The 22,219-nt window shown below is 33.7% G+C and overlaps 1 protein-coding gene across 1 annotated transcript; it reads left to right on the top strand.

The window, feature by feature from the left end:
* Positions 1-1,207: 1,207 nt before the first annotated feature.
* mtnr1al (melatonin receptor type 1A like) lies at positions 1,208-20,106 on the top strand. The gene is made up of 3 exons (XM_073820518.1): positions 1,208-1,568; positions 18,522-19,269; positions 19,942-20,106. Exons 1-3 carry the CDS (start codon positions 1,304-1,306, stop codon positions 20,000-20,002), a joined length of 1,074 nt encoding a protein of 357 aa, XP_073676619.1. The 5' UTR covers positions 1,208-1,303; the 3' UTR covers positions 20,003-20,106.
* The last annotated feature ends 2,113 nt before the right edge of the window (positions 20,107-22,219 follow it).

Here is a 22,219-nt window from a genome sequence, read left to right on the forward strand (position 1 = left end):
TGGTTTTGTCTGTGTATGTTTTTTTAAATCTGTGGGTCCCATTGACTGCCATTATATGCCTGACAGACTGCAACGGTTTGAGTTAAAAATCTTAATTTGTGTTCTACTGAAGAAACAAAACCACTTACATCTTGGATGCCCTGGGGGTAAGCAGATAAACATCAAATTTTCATTTTTGGGTGAACCATCCCTTTAATGATGTTTTAAACAAAAATCTAAACTTGTGATGTATTTTTGATTTATAATTATATAAGCTATGACTGATACTATAAGGGACATTCTCTTGATCCTAAGGCAAAGCAGCGTTGCCTACTGTTGCTATATGGTTTCTTCCTTACACTCTTAAAAATAAAGGTGCTTCAAAAGGTTCTTCACCGCGATGCCATAGAAGAACAATTTTGGTTCCACAAAGAACCATTCAGTCAAAGGTTCTTTAAAGAACGATCGCTTTCCATTTTATAATCTGAGGAACCTTCTTTCGCCACAAAGAACCTTTTGTGAAACAGAAAGGTTCTTCAGATTTTAAAGGTTCTTTATGAAACATTTAGACAAAAAAATGGTTCTTCTATGGCATCATGAAGCACCTTTATTTTTAAGAGTGTGCGTGCTTTTTTTGCAAACGCCTAGCGTTTGACTAACAAACAATCTCATAAACGTTTTTTTATTGCAAAATCTATTATCTAAAATGTATACTTACATCTTATACATACTTTTCAGACTATCAGCATTGTGTTTAGACATTTAGAGAGCATGACAGTGCGCTTTAACTGCGCTCGCAGGCTGGAGTCATCAGGTGGCTCACATGATCAGAACATCCTCAGCATCAGCATCCAGCTTCACACAAAGCCAACACATGTCAGAGCACACGCGGATATAAATGGGACAGCTCTCTGGATCTCCAGCTGCGTTTCATGCCAGCCTACTGAGCGAACTTCTGAAGTTTGGGAGGTGTTGCATCCTATTTATTTCCCGACAGCTTTATGGAGTCAACATTGTGAATGAAGTCAATGAACGAACACGAGTTTTGTATTTTATATAGCCATCAGATTTATGAATGGGCGTTGATAAACGGCGCGCTTTGTAGCCTAAGTTCTCATTATCCACCAAAGAGACGCTGGATTACAAATGTCTCTCCGTTTTACGGGTTTAAATCGCAGCTGTTTTATTTGAAACGACACTATTTCTTTTTCATTTACGATTTAGTAACTGCTATCATTTTTATCATATCGACATCCAACTATGGCAGCTGTAGTAAGAGCGCACGGCTGATCCAGCGCGCTCTCCGCCGCGGCGCGGTGTCTGGATGCGCCCTCTGCGCGGTGGATGCCCGTGGCACGGAGGACCGGACCCCTCGCCGCTGTCCTGTGATGATGAATTGAGGATGGTGGAGGGAACGGACGCCCCTTTGAGGAACATTTCGACTGGAAATCGGGACAGCAAGTACCTCTCTTTCCCTTGGGTGGTGACTTTACTCTCCAGTGTTCTGATCACTACGATTATAGTAGATGTTCTGGGCAACCTGTTGGTCATTGTGTCGGTCTTCAGAAACAGAAAGCTCAGGAAGGCAGGTAAATGTCTTCATCTCATTCATCATTCATCATGCTGACTGTCATTTATTGGTTTGTTTTTCTTGGCAAGGTTTAACGAAGTAACTCGTTTTTAGAGATTGATTGATATCTCTGACTGATTCAGAACCGATTTTTGTTTCAGTTTTTTTGACAGAGTATAATAATATGCATTATGAATAGTTATTATTATCACTTAGTCTTTTGTTTTTTAAACCTGAGCAACTAGTGCCCAAAACACATCTAAAAGCAGAATAAAACACAACAAACCAGCCTGACAAGTGAAACCAGCAAGTCATAAATAAGTAAATAAATAATATTTTCAGGGTCATTATCATTAATTTTAATCTTTTTATTAAATTAGAATTTATTTAAATTTATTTATTTTTTAAATATTGTATTTTAATAATTATAATAAAAGACAAGGATTAGAAAGATTAATAATGACCCCCACTGACATTATCATTGTTGATTATTATTATTATTATTATTTCAGGGTCTTTTTTTTATAATTTACTTTATTATTATTATTATTATTATTATTATTATTACTACTACTACGATTATTATTATTTGTTTATAATAATAGTAATAATAATAATTATTATTATTATTACTAATTTTATACTAATATTAATATTACTAATAATAGTAATAATAAAATAATAATCATTTCAGCCGGGTCTTTTTTTTTTTTTTTTTTTTTTACTTTTTAATTAAATTTTTATTTATCTAAATTATTTATTTAATTTTAATTTAAATATTTTACATTAATTATAAGACAAAAAATTAAAAAGATTAGTAATTAAATTATTATTATTATATCAGGATCATTCTTGTTTCTTTATCTACTTAATCTACTTTCTATTATTAATAATAATATTGTAATAATAATTATTATTGTTGCTATTAATAATAATATAAATTATTATTATTACTATGATTATTATCATTACTGATTAATAATAATAGTAATAATAACATAATACAAATTACAGCAGGGTTATTATTAATTTTTATTAATATTTTTAATTCAATTTTATATATTTAAATTATTTTATTTAATAAATTTGATTGAAATATGTTTAATTAACTATAATAACACAAAGACGTAATACAACGAATAAAAAGATGAAAAGATGACATTTTTATATTTGATTATTACAATTATTATTATTATTATTATTATTATTATTATTATTATTATTATTTTTATATCAACTTTTTGTTATTATTAATAATATAATAATGCTATTATTATTGCTATTAATAATGCAAATTATTATTACTCCTACAATTATTATTATTGATTAATACTAGTAATAATAATACTAATAATTGATATAATAATTTATGAATCAGCTAAATGATCACAATTTTCATCTTTGGGCTTTGTATTAAGAAAATAAATAAATAAATAAATAAATAAATAAGGACAATGAAATGACTGTAAAGAAATTAATTAATTATGAAAAAAATAACTTTCTTTTTTTTCTTTTCGTTTCACCAGATTTTTTTTTTTTTTTTTTTTGCTACTCTTTAGAGACCCAGATGTTAGTATTAAATTACAAACCCGAAATTAAAGTACCAAAATCTGATTAGCTGTCTGTCTCAGCTCATTATTTAAGATTCAGACTCATCAACGATCTCTATCAACCTGAAAAAACAAGACAAAAGCATGGTGGTGTGCAGCTGCTGTATGAATGCCTCTGCATGCTGCCCTGTTAACATTGTCAGTTTTAGTCTGAGTTGCAACATCTCAGGCATCTGTCCTCCGGCCACTGGTCTTATCTCATGAACACAGCACACCACAACCTGACCTTTTCCTTTTGGAGATTTAAGCTTTAAGAGGTTCTAAGGTGCAGTTATTTTTGTCTGAACAACTAATGATTGACCTTTAAAATACAAGCAAATGTAAAAACAAATCAGATACACTTCTCTTAATGAGCTAAGCTTCAGATGCACGAGAAATAAAAGTTTCAAACAGAGTTTGAAACTGAGACAGCTTGCATGTTATTAACCAGATCCATCTGGCTAATGCAAGAAATGTAGCCTTCTGGATAAATAGTTCCAGACAGAAATATCCTCTTATGTGATGTTTAAATCTGTTCATTATACTCTCTCATACAGAACAATACTAAACAAATTGTCACTTCCTTTTAAAATGAAGCCATTCAGGTAATTTTAATGCAGGAGCTCACTCAGTGCTGGCAGTGAGAGGGGTTCATGAACTCCTGACACACCTCCAGTAATTAGAGCTCCAGTGTTTCGCTGCCATGTGATGTGTGTGGAGATACTAGCACAGTATTTGAACCTTATGTGATTTGTATATATTGTCTTGTGTAATTTTATTTGTTTTGCAGTATTTTCATCTTTTTTTCCAGTAAAAAATAACATCCTTAAAACAAGATAAATTTACAAAGATGCTCGTTTCCTGCTATAGAATTTAAAAAATGAAAAAAGGTAAACGCTACTTTTTATTTCACAATTTTGACTATTTTTGCAATTTTATGTTACAATTCTGAGAAAAGCATACAAACTGCAAGATACATATATAAAAAAAGACGAACTGCAATATATTATATTACTTATTTTCTCACAGTTGTGAGTTTACATCTTGCAATATCTCACAATTAGGCAAGGCAAGGCAAGTTTATTTATATAGCACAATTCATACACAATGGTAATTCAAAGTGCTGTGAGGAACTAAAATCAAAATATCATAAAAATCATAAAAATTAATAATAATAATCACAATAAAAACAGAATTTAAGAACATTTAAAATGATTTAAAAAATGATTTAAAATTAATTAAACATGATTATACATAAAATAATGCAACTTAATAACTCGCAATTGTGAGTTTGTATCACTCAAATGGTGAGAAAAAAAAGGTCAGAATTGTGAGATTTTATTCAGTGGTGGAAACAGGCTTCCATAAAAACAATAATTGTCAGGAAAAAAGTTTTTTTTTTTTTTAAATTTCTAAACTTTTTAAAAATTTATTATTCAGAAAACAGACTTGTGAGATGAAAACTGAATTCAGAAGAAAAAAGTCAAAATTCAAGATATAAATGTAGAGTTGCCAAATATATAATTGCAATTCTGAGAATAAAAAAATCGAGAGATAAAAAGTTTACATCTCGCAATTCTGATTTTTTTCTCAGAACTGTGAGATGTAAATTTTCAATTGCGAGTTATAAAGTACATTTCTGAGGAGAAAAATAAGACTGATATGTTCACAGAATTGAAAGTTTATATCTCACAATTATGACTTAATAACTCGCAATTGCATTTTTTTTTTAATTTCTAAACCTTTTTATTTTTTATTCCAAGAAAAAAACAGTCAAAATTCAAGATTTAAATGTAGAATTACAAAATATTTAAGCTTGTAATTTTGAGAATAAAAAAATATATCAATTATTGAGAGATAAAAATTCATAATAATTGTCAGGATTTTTTTTTTTTTTTTTTTTATCTAACGTTTTATGTATTTATTATTACAAGATTGGGGGGAAATTAATTTAAGAAACTGAAATTAAGAGGAAAAAGTCAGAATTGCAAGATAAAAATATAAACTTGCAATTCTGAGAAGAGAAAAAAATCTCAACAATTGTGAGATAAAAACTGAATTCAGAGGAAAAAAGGCAGAATTTCAAAATATAAATGTAGAATTGTTAAATATAAATGTGCAATTCTGAGAATAGAAAATAGAATTGAGAGATAAAAACTTTTTTATTTATTATTCCAAGATGGGGAAAAACAATTGAATTCAGTGGGGAAAAAAGTCTGAATTGCAAGATATAAATGTAGAATTGTGAAAAATAAACTTCCAATTATGAGCGCAGGTTTTTTTTCTCAGAACTGTGAGATAAAAACTGAATTCAAAGGAAAATTTTCAAGATATAAACTTAGAATTGCGAAATACAAATCTTCAGTGGTATGAAGTGATTTTTTTTAAGAATTGTGAGAAAAAAACTAGTTAGTAGTAGTAGTTAGTAGTTAGTTAGCAATAGTTAGAATTGCTATATACGTAGAACTGTGAAATATAAACATGCAACTTTGAGGCAAAAGAGGGAAAAAAACTTTTTCTCAAGAATTGTGAGATAACTTTTTTTTTTTATTATTCCAAGAAAAAACATAATTGTTAGATGACATCTGAATTCAGATGAAAAAAGCCAAAATTGCATGATATGAACTTCTATTGAAATCAATTTTTCTCAGAAACAAAGTCTGAATTGTAAGACAAAAAGTCACAATTATTATTATTATTTTTTTTTAAATTCAGCAATGGAAAAGAGCTGAATAAAGTTTATTTTTCTTTGTGTTTTTTTCCTTGCAAGCAAAAACTAACAACCTACACACTAAATGTTGTTAAATGTAAGCTTAAAAACAATTTGCTATTGAGGAACTTAATTTAACCTAACTTGATTAAAGATATATTTTCTGAAAACAAGTTGTAGTATCTTATGCAATTTTGCAAAATTAGCTTGTTTGGTTTCCTTTAAAGGTCAAAAACATTTTTTGATATAGAAAATGGTATAGGAAGTGACACTGTATGTATGTTTTAAAAGTCTTTTTATTGTAAACATTTACAGTAAAGGCTCTACTAATCTCGACATTTAAAGGAACACTCCACTTTTTTTAGAAATAGGCTCATTCTCCAATTCCCCCTGAGTTAATAAGTTGAGTTTTACCGTTTTGAAATCCATTGAGCCGTTCTCCTGTTCTGGCGATATCACTTTTAGCATAGCTTAGCATAGATCATTGAATCCTATTAGGCCAATAGCATCACGTTCAAAAATGACCAACGAGTTTCGATATTTGTTGTTTTTAAAACTTGACTCTTCTGTAGTTATATCGTGTACTAAGACCGGTGGAAATGCAAAGCTGCGAGTTTCTAGGCTGATAAGATTAGGAACTACACTCCCATTCCGACGTAATAGTCAAGGAAGTTTGCTGCTGTAATATGGCTGAAGCCTATTTCCAAAAAAAAAGTGGAGTGTTCCTTTAATGCTCAGTGAGGGCAGACCCATTACAGATAGTGGATCTGAATCAAAGTGGTTTTAAATGTGATGATTTATTTCATCACAGGTACTAACACTTCAGACTGGGTGATGCGCAAGTGCCAAATTCAATCGGAGTCCCATTTTCATCATATTCATCAATAGCCGGCAAATAAATTTAGCACATTAATTCATTAATATTCTTGGCCTCTATTCTTGTTGCATAAATGCTGATACAGGTCACAGAAAGTACCTCCATGACACCAGAATTCACATGGAGAACAGCTACTTTGATCACCTAACTGAACTCCCTGAACAATGCTGCAAGCTCGTGTCAAAATGACAGCCTGTAGGCATGAATTTACATGTGTCCTGTCATCACAGATATCTGTCGAGTGAGACCAGGTGATCTGTGAATTAACTGTGTGGTGCTACCTGTGCAACAGAGAAAAACAATCATTCTAGAACTAGAACTAACGTTCACTGTGTCTTCATATATTTTATAACAGAGATTAGTAGACACTTTTCCACATGACTGGATCTGAATAGTGGATCATCCAGAGTCAATCAGACAAAGCTGCCCCTAATTTCTGAACCGTGATGACTGAAGAGAAGCACCATTAACATGTTCTTCGCTTCACCCAAACAGACAATTTTCATCGAGTCCCTGAGCCGATACTGAGCACATGAAACACAGTGGTGACAAAGTAACTGAATTCATTTGTTGATTTGTTGGTGATTGATTGAGCTGACAAGGAGAAGATAAGGCAGTCAATCAGAGCTGTTCAGAAAACAGGCCTTTGTAACAAAACCAATTCGAATGCAACTCAGATCTTGCCCAAACAAGGCCAAAACACAGATAATCTCATTCTGAGGTAAATTAAAGGAGACCTACATGTATTACGCCTCTTTTTACAATATGTAATATAAATCTCAGGTGACCTCAGAATGTGTCTGTGAAGTTTCAGCTCAAAATACCCTATAGATTACTTATTATATCATTTTGAAAAAGCCTATTTTAAGTGGAAGCAGAAACACTGTTTTAGTGCATGGCTCTTTAAATGCAAATGAGCTGCTGCTCTCTGCCCCCTTTTCCAGAACAGGGCTGTGCTGGGCTTTACAGCTGGTACCTTAGATACTCTGCAAAAAAACATCTGTTTGGTTTAAATTAACATGTCTATCATGCTGAAATTATGTGTTGTAAACCATATTAGTTTAAACTGATATAGCGGCTGTCACACGGCATGTGAGTACTAAACTCTTTTTGAAAAATGTCTAAACTTTTTTTTTTTTATTCCAAGAAAAAAACAGACTTGTGAGATGAAAACTGAATTCAGCGGGAAAAAGCCAAAATTCAAGATATAAATGTAGAATTACGAAATATATAAGCTTGCAATTCTGAGAATAAAATATATATAGAGACAGATCAAGAATTGAGAGATAAAAACTCATTATAATTGTCAGAAAAAAACATGTTTTTTATCTAACATTTTTATTTTATTTATTATAACAAGATGGGGGAAAATGAATTGTGAGAAACTGAAATTAAGAGGAAAAAAGTCAGAAGTGCAAGATAAAAAACGTAGAATTTGCAATTTCAATTTCTATTCTGTGAAGAGAAAAACTAATCTCAACATTTGTAAGATAAAAACTCATAATTGTCAGAAAAAAGTATTATTTATTTATTTATTATTCCAAGATGGGGGGAGGGGGGCTTAAATGTAAGAACTGAATTCAGAGGGAAAAAAGCTGAATTCAAAATATAAATGTAGAATTGTGAATTATAAACTTGCAATTCCAAGAATAGAAAAAAAATGTCTTCAGAATTGAGAGATTAAAAAATTATTCCAAGATGTGGGAAAACTATTGTGAGATGTAAATCGAATTCAGTGGAAAAAAGTCAGAAAAAATAATTGTAAGATATAAACAGAATTATGAGAGCAGATTTTTTTCTCAAGAATTGTGAGATAAAAACACAGTGGTGACAAGGTAACTGAATTCTGACAAGGAGAAGATAAGGCAGTCTAGTCAGAGCTGTTCAGAAAACAGGCCTTTGTAACAAAACTATGGGATTATTTTTGTGCCTATAAAACTGAACGTAACTTTATAAAACTGAACGTAACTTTCCAAGAAACGATCAAAAATATGCCACTGCAAAAGAAGAAAAACACAATGAAAATGAAAAAATGAACTCAGTCGCACGAATTTAACATGCTCTTCAAATATGATTCATTCTTTGTTAATGATTTTCAAAGAATCGTTTTCGTGAATCATGGATTCTGAATGCGTTGCCACAGCTTTCGCTTACGCTTCGCAAATTTTCGTTTGCTGTTTTGGCACAAACCTCTCGTGGGGGCGGGCTTAACAGCGATCTATTCTGATTGGCTAATGAGCTTTTGATGGACAGTTGCTCTCTGACCTGGAAGCACAGATGGTGACGTCAATGGCGCGCATATTGGAAAGTTGTTGCGGTGTGCAATACGTCGTGCTTTGTTTATATTAAGTATTAAAGTATGGCGAATTTTTAATGCCTTTTCAGAAGAAGACCAAGGCGCAGTCTACCTTTCCGTTGCTGTCAGTCCGTGTAATAAAGTCTATTTCATGTATGATGATGATGTGATAATGATATTTCATGTTCTGTTCTGTTATATTATGTTTTGCATTAAGTCCGATGCTTCTTTTTCTTTTTGTAATTATGAGTAGACACATTTTATCATGTCTTTTAAAATGCGTAGTTCTATGTTAAATTCTCTTAATTATAACATTTCTAGCACGTTTTTAAAAACATTTATTTGAGCAATAATATATCTCATTTAGACCATTCACATGTAACACGATTTCAAGTCAATAATAGAATCCATTAAAGAGCAAAACAAATAGTAATGATAATTTAAATCGTTTCTCCCCAGTCAAAAAATAGCCTAAATTATGTCAGTGATTCTCATTTTTAAAGAGCATCTAAAATTATTTTATTTTGATCTGCAGTATAATAAAAAACAAATAAAATGTATTATGAAGACTATTAAATGAACTTTATGCTAGCCTAACGAAATTTTCTTCATAACGAATAGCCTACTTCAAAACGAAGCTTACATAAATTCATAAATCACGAATATGATGAAATAAAATTATTTGTTCATGCATCAATCCATTAAAGAGCAAAAAAAAAAAAAAAAAAATAATAATAAAAAAACTAAATTCTTGAAATTCGTCTGCTGTGTATCCAAATCCAAAATATAAGGATACAAGCAACCTACTTTTAAGAAGTTAAAAATTAAGGAATTAGCCTGTATTCAATAGATGGGGCAATAAGTTTTTTTTTAACTTGTGTTAGACTGCCGATCGAAATAAAATAATACTTGATCATCTTTAAAAATGAGAGAATCACTGACATAATTTAGGCTATTGACTGCATAAAAAAGAAACTATTTAAATTTGCAGCGTAAACTTATGAATTGAAAAAGCCAAGAAATAAATCACAACAATAGAGATTTTTCCTATCAAGAAAAACGTTTGATAAAATTACAAAATTAATGCTGAATGATATATGACAGGGAACACTTCTCCGCTATAGCTGCACTTGGTATCAGTGACAAATATTAAATATTTAAAAAATCTTTGTGAAAACGAATGGCAATGACTGGTTATTGGATTCTAAGATTATTATCTTTAGACACAGTCTGACACTTTTTTTGCCATGAACAGACCCAGACCTACTGGGCACTATTCGTCCTCAAGACCAAATTCCATTCATGACAGTCCTGTAGCTTTAGTTTCACGAATTGATCATGTTTGGGACGCTAATCAGCCATTTTAACTGAAAGATGAAGGCGGTGATATTGATGTTGTCCACTAGATGGAGCCACAGGATAAGGAATCTTCTAGGCCTAATATTTTCGAGTTCCCTTCGATCAGTGGGACTGACAGCTCGACATCCATTTTTCCCAGTGAACTCATCTGGCCACAGCACACATTTCCACTGTCTCTTTGACTATCTGAGATGAGCTCTGGCCCAGTGAACCAGAAGCATCACTTGATATATAGCTGTCTGATGAGCCAAACCTGATAACCTTACCTATTACTAATTTACCCTGCTCACAAACTGTTCCAAAACAGCTTATTTGGATATTCTATAACCCTTTTTTATTTTGCCTCTGTCACAACTTTTTTTTAGTGTGGTGTAGCCATCAAAATCAAAATTTGTTTATATTTACAAAATATATTTAAGTTGGTCAGTGAAACTTTGAAAATCTTTTCTTTGTACTTTTGTCAATTAAATAAAAGTTAAAGAGAATTATCAAATTTACAGATTCCTGATTTGTATTGCATTTTACAATTTGTTATTAAATGATTAAACATTTATCTGAAACATTACGTATTGTTCTTGTGATTTTTATTCATGCTGGAAAATGTATTAATTATTTAAAAAACATTGTGTCTATTTTGTATTTTTTAGTCATCAAAATAATTGGATAATAATATGAAAGTGTACTTTGATTTTTATTCTTAAGGTTTTTTTCTATTGATCTAGTATTCTGACAATCCAAAACTTATGATTTCATTCTTAGCTTTATTCCATGTGCAAGGATAGTACGAACAGTGCCTTCAGGTGATGAGATTTTAAAAACAAAAACAATAACTTTATTGTTTCACAGAAGAAAGAAAATAACAATAGGACTGAAATGAAATTAAAATGATTAGCCTATAGTGATTACTTGGTTTTGAAGTTCTTGATTTTCGTTAACTATCCCTTTAAGTAAAATGCAAATACATTCCTTTAAATAAAATAAAACACAAGGCTATATATTTAAGATATTGTTTTTATTACTTATGTTACTTGATTTTAAATAAACATGTTCATCTGTGATTTTTATTGTATGAAACTGGGGAAATTACAGCTGTGCTGACAATGTATTACAAATTCAACAAATCTAACAGAGACATATCCTGTGCTTCCAGGTCAGAGAGCAACTGTCCATCAAAAGCTCATTAGCCAATCAGAGTAGATCGCTGTTAAGCCCGCCCCCACGAGAAGTTTGTGCCAAAACAGCAAACGAAAATTTGCGAAGCGTAAGCGAAAGCTGTGGCAACGTATTCAGAATCCATGATTCACGAAAACGATTCTTTGAAAATCATTAACAAAGAATGAATCATATTTGAAGAGCATGTTAAATTCGTGCGACTGAGTTCATTTTTTCATTTTCATTGTGTTTTTCTTCTTTTGCAGTGGCATATTTTTGATCGTTTCTTGGAAAGTTACGTTCAGTTTTATAAAGTTACGTTCAGTTTTATAGGCACAAAAATAATCCCATACAAAACCAACTAGAATGCAGCTCAAAACTAGCCCAAACACGGCCAAAACACAGATAATCTCATTGTGAGGTGAATTACAAAAGACCTATTACGCCTCTTTTTACAAAATGGAATATAAATCTCAGGTGACCCCAGAATGTGTCTGTGAAGATTCAGCTCAAAACAGATCACACGTCATTTATTAAATCATTTTGAAAATGTCTAATTTGAGTGGAAGCAGAAAGCTATTTTCGTGCCTGCCTCTTTAAATGCAAATGAGCTGCTGCTCCCTGCCCCCTTTTCCAGAATAGAGCTGTGCCTTTACAGGTCATACCTCAGATACTTTGCTGAAAAACATCTGTTTAGTTTTTAATTTTCATGTCTATCACGCATAAATCGTGTGTTTAAACTCGGCATGTGAGTACTAAACAAAGTTCTCTTTCATGTATTATTCCATTTAAACTGTCAAATACACACAAGTTTATGTTAAAAACACATACGTTACAAAAACAGTAGGTTATGTGTGTGAAGGTAAACAGCTGGGAAGGAAATGGCATGTTTATATTAGATTTGTGTGGCAGCAGCGTAATATACAGTAAACAAATCAAGAAATCCACTGCTCTTTAGTCTTCTCTGAGGCTGGGACTCTAAATAGTTTTCTGTGCTCGTCTGAGCAGCCAACAAGAGTTGGCATGCTTTGCTCGAAATTTTGCAATGGCATTAGAACTGGTATACCGGTGTCACTTGTGAAATCAAAATGACGGCGTTGTGAGTGGAAACCTGCAGATTAAGGGGCCGTAATATTATTATATTATTACCACGTCACCGGGGGAGGGAAATCTGACATGCTGCTTTTTTCACAAGCTTGCAGAAAAAGGCTTACCAAAACAAAGTTACTGGGTTGTCCTTTCATGTTTTATGGCTTGGTAGATGCACTGGGGATCCAATTATAGCACTTAAACATGGAAAAAGTCAAAGTTGTTAGAACTGTGGGAGATCAGGAGATTTAGCTTTAATCCATGGACTAAAAAAACAACCTGTGACAACAGTATAAAAGTAGCCAGATTTTGTGGGAAAATTGCAGACTTGGCAACACTGGTTTACACTTGTAGTTCAGTTCTCTTGGATATTTTGGTCTGGACCAAAAAAGAAAGTGATGCATTTAGTTCTGGTTCACTTATTTTTATCCTGCTTATTTTCTCCACCAGCATTTTTTCTTTAAGTTGCCAGTCACCGCCAGCATTTTTGATCATTTTTACAAAATTCTCGTTTTTGTCAAAGACTACATCTGGATTGGATTCAGAAGGATGTTCAAAACATAGATCGAGTCCATCAAAACACGAGCCTCACAAATGATGGAAAATTTCATCAATGGCATGCAGGGAAAGTGTTACACCGAACATAAAGATACAAAACTAAAGGCATAAGGATATGGTCACAACCTGATTGGACAGCTTTTATGACTTATAAAGCTGTGAGCTATAAAGTTGCAATTGCGAGTTATAAACTATAAACTAAATATCAGTCTTTTTCCCCAATCAAAATTGGACAGTTCTGAGAAAAAAAGTCAGAATTGCACGAAAAAGACCAGAATTGTGAGATATAAACTCGTTGTAAAAAAAAGTCAAATTGTGAGAACAAAAGTCAGAATTGCAAGTTTAGATCTTTGAAACACAAATTAAAGGATAAATATTGCCAAAATGCAACCTGGGCTGTTTTTTTTTTTACTGTAAACGAGACAAACTTATATCTAAAAGCATAATTATGACAAACGAGCCGTTTTTGAGATTGACCGTGATTTCATTTTGTGGTCAATGGCCGGTGAATGGGAGTACTAGGGGCATAAATTTGAGCGCATCAAAATCGATATTTTTACAACACTAAGAAGGCTCGACACACCATGAAACTTTGCTCGAAGTATCGCCTGGGTCTCTACACATGAACTCCAGCATTGAGAACATTGTTTGTGTTCACAGAGTTTACTAAAAAGAAAGTTTTTGAACAACTCACTTTCACTGTTTGAGTTTCCGCTCGCAGCCGTCTTGCCAGTCAAGAAGAGTCGATCTCCGAATGCGAGGATGGATAGCTCCTAAAGCATATTTCCATATAAATGCATGGCTAATTCGTTGTTTTGTCGCAAGTGAAAAACAATATTAACCTTCTAGTTGTAAAAAGAGCCTCATATAAGCCTAATATTTCGTCCTATGGAGTCCATTCATTCGCATTCGGAGATCGACACTTCTTGACTGGCAAGACGGCCACGAGCGGAAACCCAAACAGTGAAAGTGAGTTGTCCAAAACCTTTCTTTTTAGTAAACTCTGTGTACACAAACAATGTTCTCAATGCTGGAGTTCATGTGTAGAGACTCAGGCGATACTTCGAGCAAAGTTTCATGGTGTGTCGAGCCTTCTTAGTGTTGTAAAAATATCGATTTTGATGCACTCAAAGTAGTGCCCCTAGCACTCACATTCACCGGCCATTGACCACAAAAACGAAATCACGGTCAATCTCAAAAACGGCTCGTTTGTCGTAATTATGCTTTTAGATATATGTTTGTCTCATTTACAGTAAAAAAAAAACAGCCCAGGTTGCATTTTGGCAATAGTTATCCTTTAAGATATTTTGATGAAATCCGAGGACCCTTGCTGTCTATGGAGAGTCAGAAATCTCTTGGACTTGTTTTTCAAGAAAAACAAAGGTCTTACAGGTTTGGAACAACATGAGGGTTTTTTATTTTTATTTTTGGGTTAACTATCCCTTTAGAGAGTCAAAGCAATTGCAGGAACCTCTGTTGCACACAGAAGTCTGCTGTAAGGAGACGGCATTCTTGATCAAACTGTAATGGGCAACATACTGTGTAGCTCATAAGAAGAACCAGGTGTGTTTCACTATTCCCTATTCACAATTCTGGCAATTTTAGTGCATCACATGCTGTTTTTGGGTCATTTAGATGTCTTCGATCCATGTTGCATTCATAATTCAGTCAAACAGTTTATTTGGAAGTTGAACAAGGCCCACATTTTCAAGACGTCTTGGTCTGATTTGTGCAAACCAAGGTTCAGATGGCAGCGTTCACATTTATTCAAATGAACTGCACTAACAAAGTTTTAATTGAACAAACTCTGGGTCCAAATTGTGATGGGTCCAGGGTGAAAATCACTCACAATAAATGTGTTGTTCACGTAGTACAAGCCTGGCCGACATGTGATGGATTAACTCAGCTGGATGTGCAGCAGTAATTCAAAGAATTCAATTCATTGACTCTAGTCACAGAAGTGGATGCACAAGTCAATACAGCACTTGTTTAATGGAGTATCTGGTACCTGGAGAGTTGAAAAGGGCAATTAGATAAAAAATAGATAAAACAATTTCATTAGAGTATTGGCGTAAATCTGAAGTGTACACGCATTAAATGTAAAAGCCTTGTGTGTTCAAAGCGCTCCACAGGAGCGGACCTGATTTCATTGTTTTATTAGATTTTGTAATCTCACTGATGTAGTTACACAGAATGAGCAAATCCTTTCATTAAAGAAGAAAGGCCAATCATTGGTCTTATTATGTGTGCGATCTTCAGTTACATGAGAATAGAGTATGAAGACATTGCTCAAACATTACAGGATCCAATTATACCATGTAGGTCATTGCTTTGAACCTCCTGGATTGGTCTTCTCACAGTGTGAGATTGATATTTACAGCACATGAGGTTTGTTTGTGAATCATATCATTTCTGTAAAAGTGAAAAATGATAATCCACACATGGGAAGGTATCGGGGCTGTTAGTTTCAGTCGCACCACAGAGGCCAATAAGAGACTTCATCATGCCAGTTTAAGATTGTTAACTGCTAATTGAGGTGATTTGTTTGATTACATGCTGTTCAGTCGGGTGTGTTGCAGTTTCTCTATTGCATTACACTGACTCAGGATTAAAACACTATGCAAGTACATGAATGCAAATGCTTCTAATTTTGCATGTGCAGTCATTGCATTCTCAAATTTGTCTGTAGTACCTAGAGAAAGTTTCAATGGCAGCTGCTCGGCTGGCACAGGAGCCCCCTAGGAATATGCAATCCACCATACGGATGCTTGAGCCATTAATGCCTTGTAACTAATTACTTTGAACTTTTTCAAAGAACTTTTTCTTTTGTTGTGTTGCATGCATGCAACCAAAAGTCAGAATACAAGGCTTTTTGAGACCAAATGGTTAAGGTACAGCATTTAGCAATGACACTGGTGTTCTGGTGTAACAATTTTCATAATCTAATTTGTAATGATAAATTGGTTACTATCTTTAAATGCCCAGTTCTGCATGGAGTGTAAGCAGATCATATAAAAACATAAGAGTGACATTTTCATGAGAAAATTTCACTCTTACGTTTTTCTATGATCTGCTTACACTCCACTGACATTTATGTTTGAAATAAACCTTTATGCTTGTTTTTTTTTTTAAATAAAAAAAATCCTACTTTTTTTGTATGAATCACTTTGTACAAATGAAAGCCTATTTTCACCACTGAATAAAAATTAAAAAGGTAAATTATTTTATCTAACAATTCTGACTCGCAAATGTGAGTTTACATTCTCAGAATTGTGAGATATAAACGTGCAATTGCGAGTTATAAAGTCAAAATTGTGTGATGTAAACACAACTGATGTAAAGTCAGAATTGCAAGATATGAACTCACAAATTTTATTTTTTTCTAAAAATTGTGTAATATAAATTCCCTATTGTGAATTATAGTCAAAACTGCGAAAATGTAAACTCACAATTCTGAGAACATATCAGTTATAACTTGCACTTGTAAGTTTATATCTCACAAATCTAAGGTCAGAATTGCGAGAAAAAAAAACAGAAAAGTAAGTTTTCATCTTGCAATTCTGACTTTATTTCTCACAAGTACAAATTTATTCCACATTCTTCTGAGAAAAAAAGGTCAGAATTGCATGAAAAGAGGTCAGAATTGCAAGATATAAACTCACAATTGTGAGAAAAGTTGAGTTTACATGCACGCATTTTATACGCAGCTTATATGAACGCAATTCTGAGAAAAAAGTCAGGTAAATTTTTAACTTGCAGTTCTGACTTTATAACTCACAATTCTGACTCTATTTGATGCACTTCTGCGAAAAAAAAAAATGTCAGAATTGCAATATCCCTCAATTCAATTTTTTTTCTCTGAGAACTGTGTGATACAAACTCCCAATTCAGACTTTTTTTCTCAGAATTGTGAGATATAAAGTCTCAACTGCAAATTATGAAGTGAAAATTGTGAGATAAAAACATGTCTTTTTTCCCCTCAAAATTGGACTTTATAACTTGCACTTGCAAGTTTACATATCACAATTCATAACTCGCAATTCCGACTAGTTGATGCACTTCTGCGAAAAAAATGTCAGAATTGCAATATCTCTCAATTACGATACAAACTCCCATCTGCAAGTTATGAAGTGAAAATTGTGAGATAATAACGCCTTTTTTCCCCCTCAAAGTTGGACTTTATAACTTGCACTTGCAAGTTTGTATCTCACAATTCTTTTTTCTTTTTTAACTTGCAATTGTGAGTTTATTACACACACTTTTGAGAAAAAACTTCAGAATCACAAGTTGAGTTTCTATCACGCAATTCTGACAAGGTAAGTCATGAAAGTGCATGAAATAAACTCACAATTGCGAGTTAAAAAGTAAGAATTGTGAGATGTAAACTCGCAAGTGCAAGTTGTAAAGTCCAAGTTTCAGGAGGAAAAAAGACAATTTTCACGTCATAACTCGCAATTCTGACTATCTGATGCACTTCTTAAAAAAATGTCAGAATTGCAATAACTCTCAATTATGATACAAACTCCAAATTGTGAGTTATGAAGTGAAAATTGTCTTTTTCCTCCTCAAACTTGGACTTTATAACTTGCACTTGCGAGTTTACATCTCACAATTCTTACTTTTTAACTCGCAATTGTGAGTGTATTTCACACACTTTTGAATCGCAATTCTGACTTTTTTTCTCAGAATTATGATACAAATTCCAATTCAGACTTTTTTCTCAGAATTGTGAGATATAAATTCTCAGAATGCCCCCTCCACAAATTGGACATTATATCTTTCACTCGTGAGTTATATAAACTCACAATTGCAAGAAAAAAGTCTGAATTGTGAGTTTATATCACAATTCTGAGAAAAAAGTTAGAATAGTGAGTTTATTTCGCACAACTCTGACATTATAACTCTCCATTGCGAGTATACACTCTTAAAAATAAAGGTGCTCCCCGATGCCATAGAAGAACCTTTTTTATCTAAATGGTTCTATAAAGAACCCTAAACATCTAAAGAACCTTTCTGTTTCACAAAAGGTTATTTGTGGCAAAAGAAGGTTCTTCAGATTATAAAAAAGTATGAAAGAGATGGTTCTTTAAAGAACCTTTGACTGAATGGTTCTTTGTGGAACCCAAAATGGTTCCTCTATGGCATCGCTTGAAGAACCTTTTAAAGCACCTTTACTTTTATATCACAATAGTTGCATATTCTAATGATATCAAGTTGATTCTAGCATAACTACAAAGCAACAATTAAAGCTAGTTACGTGGACAAATAACATATTTTAACTAGACATGAAGTGCCCATACACAATATTTTCAGTGATCTTTTTCTCTCTTTTGTCCTGACAGGTAATGCCTTTGTGGTGAGTTTGGCGATAGCAGACCTGGTGGTGGCCATCTACCCCTACCCGCTCGTCCTGACCGCCATCTTCCACGACCGCTGGATCGCTGGTGATATTCACTGTCAAATCAGCGGCTTCCTCATGGGCCTCAGCGTGATCGGCTCTATTTTCAACATCACCGGTATCGCCATCAACCGCTACTGTTACATCTGCCACAGCCTTAAATATGACAAGCTCTTCTCCAACAAGAACACAATATGCTACGTCATCCTGGTCTGGGCGCTGACGATCGTAGCGATCGTCCCAAACTGGTTCGTGGAGTCTCTGCAGTACGACCCGCGCGTCTACTCCTGCACCTTCGCCCAATCGGTGAGCTCGCTCTACACTATCACAGTGGTGGTGGTGCACTTCATCCTGCCCATCAGCATTGTCACATACTGCTATCTGCGCATCTGGATCCTTGTTATACAAGTGCGCAAACGGGTCAAGCCTGACAGTCGGCCCAAGATCAAGCCTCATGACTTCCGGAACTTTCTCACCATGTTTGTTGTGTTTGTGTTGTTCGCTGTTTGCTGGGCTCCATTGAACTTTATAGGCCTGGCGGTGGCGATACACCCTAGATTGGGTCAGGCCATACCCGAGTGGCTCTTCACGGCAAGCTACTTCATGGCGTACTTCAACAGCTGCCTCAATGGCGTTATATATGGAGTTCTGAACCACAACTTTCGAAAAGAGTATAAAAGGATTATACTTGCTATTTTCAAGCTTAATTGTTGAGTTTTCACAATGAGACGAGCACTGTGTCTTTCTTAAATTCTGTAAGTTGTTTAAAAGCGGTTGACTTGCGAATACAACGTACTGTAATGATGCATCTTTTGTGATTTGAATGTTTTTATTGTTTGATTTTGTTATACCAAATATGGAAATAAAGTGAGTGGCCTGTGAAAGTTTGGGAATCCCATGCGGAATCTGTGAAAATGTGAATAATTTTAACAAAATAAGAGAGATGATACAAAATGCATGTTATTTTTATTTTGTATTGTCCTGATATTTTAGGCAAGGAAAGGCAAGGCAAATTTATTTATAAAGCACATTTCATACACAATGGTAATTCAAAGTGCTGTACATAAGAGGAATTAAAATCAAAATATAAAAATCATAATCACAACAATAAAAGCAGAAGATTTAAGAACATTTAAAATGATTTAAAAATTTATTTAAAGTTAATTAAAACAGTAGAAATGATTATACATAAAATAATGCAATCTGTTCGGACGTAGCACAGTGCTCATTCAATAAATGCACAACTGAACAGATGAGTTTTGAGTCTGCATTTAAATGTGGCTAATGTATTAGCACATCTGATCTCTTCTGGAAGCTGATTCCAACTGCGGGCGGTATAATAGCTAAAAGCGGATTCCCCTTGTTTTGTGTGAACCCTTGATATTACTAACTGACTCGATCCTAGAGATCCGAGTTGTCTGTTAGGTTTATATTCAGTGAGCATATCTGCAATGTATGTAGGTCCTAGGCCATTGAGTGCTTTATAAACAAGTAAAAGTACTTTAAAATCGATCCTAAACATAACTGGAAGCCAGTGTAAGGACCTAAGGACTGGTATAATATGCTCTGATTTTTTTGTTCTAGTCAGAATCCTGGTAGCAGCGTTCTGTATGAGCTGCAGCTGTCTAATGGTCTTCTTGGGAAGGCCAGTGAGGAGACTATTACAATAGTCCACCCTGCTGGTGATAAAGGCATGAACAAGTTTCTCCAAGTCTTGACGGGAAACAAAACATCTAATTCTTGCAATGTTTTTAAGATGATAGTATGCTGATTTAGTTACTGCTTTGACATGGCTACTGAAACTGAGGTCTGACTCCAGAATCACACCAAGATTCTTGACTTGATTTTTTGTTTTTTGACCCCTAGTGTCAAGGTACGCATTTACCTTATGAACTTCATCTTTGTTTCCAAATGCAATGACTTCTGTTTTCTCCTTGTTTAACTGTAAAAAGTTTTGGCACATCCAACTGTTAATTTCATCAATGCATTGGCAGAGGGAGTCAATGGGGCTGTAGTCATTTGGCGATAAGGCTAGGTAAATCTGGGTATCATCTGCATAGCTGTGATATGCAATTTGGTTCTTTCTCATTATTTGACTTAGTGGGAGCATATACAGGCTGAACAACAGCGGCGCAAGGATTGAGCCTTGTGGGACTCCGCATGTCATGGACGTCCACTTAGACTTATGCTTTTACATAAATGATGTTTACATATAGCCCACAAGACAAAAAAATGTTGAAATTATTGAAGTAACCCCTTTTAAAAGTTTGACTGTGTGGTTACCTGGATGATCTACAAATGTTTTTTTTTTTTTTGTGATGGTTGTTCATGAGTCCCTTGTTAAACTGAGAAATCCTCCAGATTCTTCAGTTTTCCAGCATGTTTTGCATATTGGAACTCAGCAGTGACTGTATGATCTTGAGATTCATCTTTTCACACTAAGGGCAATTGAGGGACTCAAAAACAACTATTAAAAAGGTTCAAACATTCACTGATGCTCCAGAAAAAAAAACACTATGCTATAAGAGCCAGGGGTGAAAACCTTTGGAATTTAAAGATCAAGGTAAATTATATTTCAACAAAATAAGAAAAATCTTAATCTTGTTCAAAAGTCAACTCTTAATGCATTGTGTTTCCTTCTGGAGCATCAGTGAGCATTTGGACCTTTTTATGAGTCCCTCAATTGTCCTCTGTGTGAAAACATGGATCTCAAAATCACAGTCACTGCTGGGAAAGATGCTGGAAAGCTGAAGAAACTGCAGGATTTTTCTGAAGAACAGTGCTCAGTTTAACTGTTCAGAACAAACAAGGGACTCATGAACAACCATCACAAAAAAAAAAAGAGTTGTAGATCATCCAGGTAACCACACACACAGTATTAAGAACCAAGGGTTCCCAAATTTTTGAAGTGTGTTATTTTAATAATTTCAGCTCAATAAAGAATTTTTTATAAATCATAAAAAATAACATGCATTTTGTATGATCTCTTTTATTTAGTTAAAATTATTCACATTTTCACCAACTCTGCAAGGGGTTCCCAAAGTTTTGCATGCCACTGTATTTTGCATCACCATATGTACATGCTTCAATTTGCACAGAATGATATATGTTTGTTTACATTATCATTGACACAATATGTTCTTATTTAAAATTTTAATTCCTATGTAAATGTAGATCCCAACACTTCAAATCAAAATTTAAAATCAATGCACCTTTTTTTTATTTAAATGCCTAAATATTTGGTGTTTTAATATGAAACATTTAAAAATATTTTCAGTATTATTGTATTGATCACCAAGTATTGCCAAGTCTGCAGCTTTCCCTTGGAATTGGGCTATTTTAACACTGTTGCCAGAGGTTGTTTTTCATGTCTGTGGATTAAAGCGACCCCAGTAATGTAATATTTAGCCCCTAGAATGGTAATGTTACCAGGGGAATCCCACCAAAAAATGTGTATTTTACCCCTGGAATGCAATTTTTACTTTTGGGCTAGTTTTTTGCGTAGCAACTGGGCGGTTAGTTGTTGAAACCTGGCAAACCTGCTGATCACAATGTCTTACTTTTGATAAATATTTGTGAGAAAGACCTTTGAAAGCAATTAGTGAATATTTGAAGTACTAATGGAGCATATCAAATCATGAG

The sequence above is a fragment of the Garra rufa genome, chromosome 16, assembly GCF_049309525.1.
Source record: "Garra rufa chromosome 16, GarRuf1.0, whole genome shotgun sequence".
NCBI lineage: Eukaryota > Metazoa > Chordata > Actinopteri > Cypriniformes > Cyprinidae > Garra > Garra rufa.

What these genes read in the sequence shown, in the direction of transcription:
- mtnr1al (XM_073820518.1), top strand. Translation starts at nt 1,304, where the DNA reads ATGCGCCCTCTGCGCGGTGGATGCCCGTGGCACGGAGGACCGGACCCC. An exon ending in CAGAAAGCTCAGGAAGGCAG is followed by an intron (nt 1,569 to 18,521) that starts GTAAATGTCTTC and finishes TTGTCCTGACAG; the next exon opens with GTAATGCCTTTGTGGTGAGT. An exon ending in TATAAAAGGATTATACTTGC is followed by an intron (nt 19,270 to 19,941) that starts TATTTTCAAGCT and finishes GATTCCCCTTGT; the next exon opens with TTTGTGTGAACCCTTGATAT.